This window comes from Lactuca virosa, chromosome 6 (assembly GCF_052849685.1).
Source record: "Lactuca virosa cultivar CGN04683 chromosome 6, Lactuca_virosa_CGN04683_v6, whole genome shotgun sequence".
NCBI lineage: Eukaryota > Viridiplantae > Streptophyta > Magnoliopsida > Asterales > Asteraceae > Lactuca > Lactuca virosa.
This window is the reverse complement of record NC_136431.1, coordinates 15866461-15873869: the sequence shown is the minus strand read 5'-3', so window position 1 is coordinate 15873869 and position 7409 is coordinate 15866461. Positions and strand designations below refer to the sequence as shown.

Sequence of the window (7409 nt, the reverse complement as noted above, 5' to 3'; positions counted from 1 at the left end):
TTCTAATGGTTAACTAGCACCTAGCAAGTGTTTAAAGCCTTATATCATGGACTTAACAAGGGTGTACGACCATAGATAGAGTGTACGGCCGTACACTCTTGATGTTCTTGGGTTTTGAAGATGATTCATGGATGAAATCATGAATCCTTACTAGATATAGCAATGAATCAGCTAACAATGGAAGAATACTTACTTTCTTTGAAGATCTAGGTGAAAAAGTTTGATGATAGTTGAGAGAGAACCCGATTTCTTGAGTTGGAAGTTTAAGAAATGAATAAAAATAAAGGGAGGACTTATATATAGGGGTGGGTGTACGGTCATCATGGGTTTACGGCCGTACACCCATGTGTACGGCCGTACACTCCCTTGGATGGAGTGTTCGGCTCGATTTCAACGCGAAGAACTTTAGCAACTCAATCCTATACCCAATGCTTGAATGTACTGAGCTTAGAACCCTTAAACAAACTCTAAACAATGCTAAATGATAGCAGAAACGGGTCTGACTCTCGATTGAACTGAATGGCTGGACTTACGAGGCAAAAATTTTCGGGTTGTCACAGTGGTAGCGGCTTAAAAATGGGTATGATTCCATTTGGGTTTCTTGCATAAAATTGATTCATAATATTAAGTTGATGGATGGGTGGCCTCTTGCTAAAAGCTTCATTAAGGGTGTGTGGCTTAGCATCTCTCAAATTGATAATGAGTTATTGGAAAAAGGGGTTGTGTTGGTCGATTTATTAAAGAGGTTGGTTGGCATTGGGGATAAAACATACATTTGGAAAGATTGTTGGTGTGGTGACATTGCTTTGAAAGATTTATGTATGAATCTATATGGTGTTAAGTCAATAGGGATTGCCTTGTTATGGATAGAGTTAAATTGGAAGCTATTTAGGTTTTAAAGTGGAATTGGATTTGGTCTTGGCAGATCATATCTAGAAGAGAATTTGATCAAATGTCGTTTCTAATTAACACTTTAAATAACTTTCAGTTTGCTAGTGGTTATGATAGGTGGCTTTGGAAAGGTTATGACAACATTTCTCTCTTAGTTATAGATTTCAGACTCCTCATCGGTGCCTTCATTGATATCAATGCGCATTCGTTCCAGTGGGTGAAATGGATCCTGTTAAAAGTTAATTTCTTTGTGTGGAGATTGATAAGGAATCGTATCCCTCTTACCCCTAATTTATTGAGCCATGGAGTTTATGTTTCCTTAACTTTGTGCCCATTCTGTCGTGTTGATGAGGATCGTTTGGATCATGTGTTTTTCTCATCTCCTGTTGCCTCGAGACTGTGGAAATGGCTGGTGGAATGGTCTGACATTATTGATAAGCATCCTTCTTCCTGTTTGGAGTTATTGGAGATGCTAAATTTGAGTGTTTGGTTTTGAAACATTTTTACTATGATTGGTTTTGAAACATTTGATGTATTGATTTGATGGTTATAAAAATGAAAAATCTTTATCAGTACTTTTGGGATGTTACAACCTAGTTCTATATATAGAACCTTAATGTAGTTGTAAACTTTATCTCGAGATCAATAATAAATCTTTCTAGTTCACATGTGCATAGCATAATTACCCAAGTCGTGTGAACATCATAAATACTTTATCTTCTTTATTTATTCATATCTTTTTATTTCATGTTTTTCGTTTTGAATACCTAATACCTTGTCATGCCCTCACTGAAACACACCATAACTATAGCCCTCACCGCTATCACCTACACACTTGCAAACAACTAATATTCACCTTTTCCTCCATATCTCATTCTTGTTTTGGTTCTATTTCATGTTTGAGTTAACCCCAACACTCAATGGAACCCTATCCATCTCCTCTTTGGAACCATAATAGTCACCGTACTTGCCAATTTCCTATTTTCCATTCGACTACCCATCGATTTTAACCGACTAGTTGCCATATTGACCAATTGGTCCCGATTTTCAACGAATGGCCTACTTTTTGTTGGTTTTGATTTCTTTTTTCTGATTTCTGAAATCCTAGTCAGCATAGCATCGCCTCACCTAGGCTTGACAATCGTGCCGTGTTCGGGTTGGCGGATCAAAATATACCAACCCAAACACGACCCATTTAACTATACAGGTCACAGGTAGGCTGGTTTGGAACATAAACCCATATATGACCCGTCAACCCACTTAGTTATACGGGTTTACAGGTTGGCGGGTTCGTGGGTTAGATTTGGGTTTGTGGGTCTGATTTGGGTTCCTGTGTTCGTAGGTTGGATCGCAGCAAATCAATTGCCTACTGCGTTGTGTGTTCGCCGTTCACGTTCAGGTGTCGACATTGTTCAATAATTATTCAATCATTCATGCCGCCGTTCTTCGTGAGTTCGTTCTGTCGTTCATCACATGTCGTTCGTCATAGAGGGGAGAGCGACAGAGGGCTTATTCGATTTTGTTTGTGAGATACTGAGATTATTTAGGACAAACGCCAAATGTCAAATTGCCAATGGTATCGGGTATCTTATATATCCTAGTATAAAGTATAAACTGTATAGTGTATAATACTTAATACATTTAAAAATATATAATTTTTTTTATTAAAATTCTAAACGGGTTGGCAGGTCGACCCGTATATTTTTTGAGAAACTCATATATGACCTGTTTAATAAACGGGTTGATGGGTTTGGCGGGTTGAAAAGCTTAACCCAAACCTGTTTATTTCGTGTCGTGTCGACAATTGCCAGACCTAGCCTTACCCTTAGGCACCGCCTAGATCGATTTTAGAACAATGAGAGATCTCTTGTATATGACTGTTCGTGAACCATTCGTGTGGAAGTTTGTTTATGTTCACTTATTTAATAAATGATCAAACTTGAATAAGATTTTATGTTCATTTAGTTGAACGAACAAACACGAACAATGATCTCGGTCGTTCATTTATTATAAAACTTCGTTAATGTTCATTTATTAATGATCGTTATGTTCGTTTACATTGGTTTATGTTCGCTCACATAATTTTATGTTTGTAAGTATTCTTATTTTTCTAATTCCTTTTTAGCAAAATCTATTTAGTAGTTTGTTCATATATGTTTATATTTGATTTGAATGTTTATATTTATTTACTCTTTTCGATGTTTATGTTACTTTATGTTTATATTATATATATTCGTTTATTTATGTTCATTGGTTTATATACATATATGTTCATTTATGTTTATTTAACATCTTTAATAAACATAAACAAGTGGACATGAACATGTAATTAGTTACTCAAACTAACCAAAACAAGAAATTATGTTCATATAGGCAGTATTTACTGCGAAATTGGTACCTTCTACATAATTAAGACTTTTCCTCACTTGCTTACCACTATGCCACTTATATATGACCTTTGTTGCTAATTAGGTTTCACCTACGTACAAGATGAGATATGTTTTGTGAACATCGATTTTGCATATTCTAAATTGTATGAACTTTGTATGTACCCAATTTTAAATATACATATGTTACGTACATGGTCTCTAGTTGCATATTGTACACAGCATACAAGGCAACGTTTGAATACAAACAGTAACTTATCAAACTGTGGCCTAATGAAACACAAGAGCTATATACGTCCTCCCCTGATGTTTCCACTCAAGCTTCACTTCCTTCTGGCAGTGTTATTAAGCGAGTATTTTGATCAAACACAAGTGGCGTTTGACAGCTGAAAACACAATGTTACTTGTCATGTTACAATAAGATTACTTAAAGGAGATTGTTTACTTTTTTTTGCTTTAATTTTGCATGCTGCAAACAGTCATTGAAATCAATAAGTAATGATATACAAGTCATAAACTTACTTTGTGCATTTCACACTGTTGGTGGTACCTCCACTGGAAATCGACAAAATAGTTCCAAAGAAAGAGTTATTCTCTGTACCACAGTTTGGACAAATCCCCTGAAAGTATGAATTTTGTATCAGTCAATAAAAATAATATGGTAACTATGTAATTTATTTAGTTTATAAGACATAATATTGATAACAAAGACACTACCTTCAATATCAGAAAGTCTTTGACAATGAGACTGGTAAATGAGAAGGATAACCACAAAATAAATGGTAGAGCTGCAAACCACGTGAAGATGAAACTAAATGGCTCTGGAAGCTGATAAAAAATTACAAATTTTAAATAAATAACAACAAAAAAAAAAAATAGGGAGGAGATATAATTAACTAACACTTGCCTCCAAAAGGTATGTGATCTCAAACCCGGTAATGTCATCCAGGAAGAAGAACCTGGCGTACACAAACATATGTTCAAATGTAACAAAAAAGAATTAAATTCATTGAAAAGAAAGTAACTCGTATGAAATTAATAGACGAAAAGTAAACCAGTGACAAAAAATGCACAAATCTAGCAACAAAGAATCAAATTCATCTAAGTATAAACCAAAATGATGGTGGAAAAGTAAGGCTTACAATCCTACTGCAACAACAGCAGCAGGGACATTTATGAGGAACATCTTGAGATAATCAACAGAGAGGTCACTGTAAACCTACAAAGAAGAATGTTAACCAGTTGTAGAAGTAACTTTTATTTTAATATTTTTACTTTTGCCACATCTTGAGATAGTCTCCAATAGTTAATAAAAAACTATTATCATAAGTCTACTCCAATTACAAACTTTTGCCCCTCATCTAATTACCTGTTTTAAACACACGTATATAGTAATAAAATAAAAGATGGTATAAATTATACATATTAAGTTAAAAAAAATGATAAAGATATTAGAGAAAAAGAAGTCTAGCCACTCACCTTAATGAATGCCACAAAATAGCCTAATATTTTCATTATTTCTCAAAATAGCCACCAATTTCCCAATGGCCACTCCGAAATGCACTATTTAATATGAAATTAGCTTTTTGTATGGTCCCCACCAAAAAATATTAAAAAATCAAATGTTACATTCTTCAAAATTTACTTCCTAAACTGCGAAGTTATTCTTCATAATTCAAAAAATGTTGGCTAAAAAATGAGAAAAACTCTGAAAATAGCCTTACATAGGAGGGACCAATTTCACAGCAATTAATGCATTTAGTAGTGGACCATTGCAAAATTTGGTGGCTATCTTAAGGAATAACGAAAATTTTAAGCTCTTTTATGGCAAATTATTAGCAAAGATGGCTATATTTGTCTTTTTCTCAAAATATTAATGACCACTATGTTTTTTAGTATTTGGTATTGATGTTATTTTGATTGTTTAGAAAAGTGACATTTAATGATATAATTGTCTATAAATAATATTTATTTTTATTTTGTATACTTCTACAGTATCAACTATATAGATTAATAAAATCTTAATACTGATTATGGGGTAAACTAAAATATTATAAAAACAAAAGTGGCAAAATGTAAAACAAAACTATTCTAATTTCTAATAACCAATAAATTGCTAAAATCGCCTTTGGGACACTTCTCTATGGTAAAAATACGGGTTTTCCAAAGGGAAATTGACTTTATAGGGTAATAATGACTGTCAGTTCTGTACACATTTAGTCATTTTTTTTTATTTTTTTATACAATTGACTATTAAACTTATATGAGTTCAAAACAAACCATATTGACTGGGTATTGCAAGTTAATATTTTGAGAAAAACCTTAATATAGCCTAAATGTGAGTTTAATGGAAAATATTGTACAAAAATAAGAAAATGACTAAATGTGTACAAAAGTGATAGTTGATTACCCTACAAACTCATTTTCCCTTTTCCAAATTGTAATAAATTTTACAAGTGAAATTCTTTATAGAAACTACCATTGGAGATGCTATTAACGGATCTAAAAGCAATACCTTTCTTGTACGAAGACTACATCTTGGACCCTCAACCACTATCTCACTTCCATCTTTCTGAAAAAGAACATAAATACCTTTTAAGCAAAAAAGAGAGATCACAAACAAAATACAAGTATTTTAAATGTGTGTATTATATCAAGGTATTCCTTAACATGCCTTCAGTTGCATCTTCAATTTGTCGTACTCTACATCACTCATTATTGGGTTACCAGATACATACGCCATTGCTGCCTCTAGAAACTTCTGTTCATCAGAGCCTGCAAGTTTAAAAGAACAAGTGATATCTTGATGGTAGAAGAAGAGCTCAAAAGGTTAAACCAAGAAGCTATTGAGCTATTCATACTTAGCATTACAACACTGCTTCCTTCCCACATCAATTCTTCCTTGAGGTTATCAAATTCTTCATTTGACATGGTGGCTTTTCCTTCATAATAGAAAGCCTAGAAGAAAGAAAGAGATTAACTAAAAGAAGAAAAACAGACACTTTCAAAATACTAAATAAATGGAAAGAAAGGTCGCAAAAAGGGTAATATTGTTATTAATACTTGTAATGCTTGAAGAAAGTCTTGTTCCATTTCTCCAAGTGACTTCTTCTGTTGTTTCTCAATGCTGCAGTAAGGCATAATGTTGCTGTCAACAACCTCATCTTCTTTAACTTCACCTGAAATAAACACCACATATCCATAAGAATTTACACAAATTTGACATGGCTATACGATATCTTAAAAGAATGCCCAAAGTCTAGAGTTTTTCAAATTAAACTGAAAGCTAAGGATGCCTAAATACAGTCTATAGTACTCCAATCTAATTTAATGTTTAAAGATATTTAACATCTAAAAGCAACAATCTTGGAATAACATAAACCATTAAACCCTAAAGAACCTGGCTGATCAGTAGTGGCCCTCGGGGAAAAAATTATAGGCCTGCATCGACTCAAAACGTCTCTTCCAATCAGTTGAAGCGACTGAACCCTCGACGAAGACAATGTAGAACAAGTGGGTAAAGACGGAGAAACCGAGGGTCTTGGGACAGGAACAGTGAACAAGCGAGAGTTGGTTATAGTGAAGCCTAATTTGGAGGCCATTTCCGGCTTCGGCCGTGGAGGTGGAGGAGGTGGTGGTGGTGGTGAAGTTGGGAGCAAGAAACGTCGACTGCATTATTCATCTGGCTGATCACTCTTTTTGGGAAGATTGAGGGATAAGATATGAAGGAAATGTGTGGAGCGAGGCCGATAATTTTGGAATGAATTATTATGGTGTGTCGTGACGCAAGAAAATCTAAGGAATCAGCAGAAGTGTTGGTTAAGAAGCTCCGAGGAAACCATTGGTTACGAAGCCACAAGGGGACATATCGGTTACGGATCCAGCCAAACTGTACCAGATAAGAATTAATTTTATCATAGAGAAAATGACTTACCTTTTTTTTACCCAAAATAGTATTTATTTTAACAGGTCATATCTATAAAAATTGGAGTCGAATGTAATTTTCGATCCTTTAAAAAAAATGACTTCGTTGGCCTACGGAAAATGACGGCATCTACAAAAAAAGTGACGTTATCTATAAAAATATAAAAATATTCTATTGTTTGACTGTACTAATGTTTTAAAAACCGG

At 34.1% G+C, this 7409-nt stretch overlaps 1 protein-coding gene across 1 annotated transcript; it reads right to left on the bottom strand.

Annotated features, from left to right (window-relative positions):
• Positions 1 to 3391: 3391 nt before the first annotated feature.
• Positions 3392 to 7041, bottom strand: LOC145120137 (PGR5-like protein 1A, chloroplastic). The gene is made up of 10 exons (XM_079055930.1): positions 6679 to 7041; positions 6342 to 6457; positions 6140 to 6236; positions 5949 to 6053; positions 5794 to 5846; positions 4421 to 4497; positions 4186 to 4237; positions 3996 to 4106; positions 3801 to 3898; positions 3392 to 3664 (listed from the first exon to the last, which is right to left on the bottom strand). The coding sequence occupies exons 1-10, from the start codon at positions 6878 to 6880 to the stop codon at positions 3595 to 3597; spliced, it is 981 nt and encodes a 326-aa protein (XP_078912056.1). The 5' UTR covers positions 6881 to 7041; the 3' UTR covers positions 3392 to 3594.
• Between the last annotated feature and the right edge of the window lie 368 nt (positions 7042 to 7409).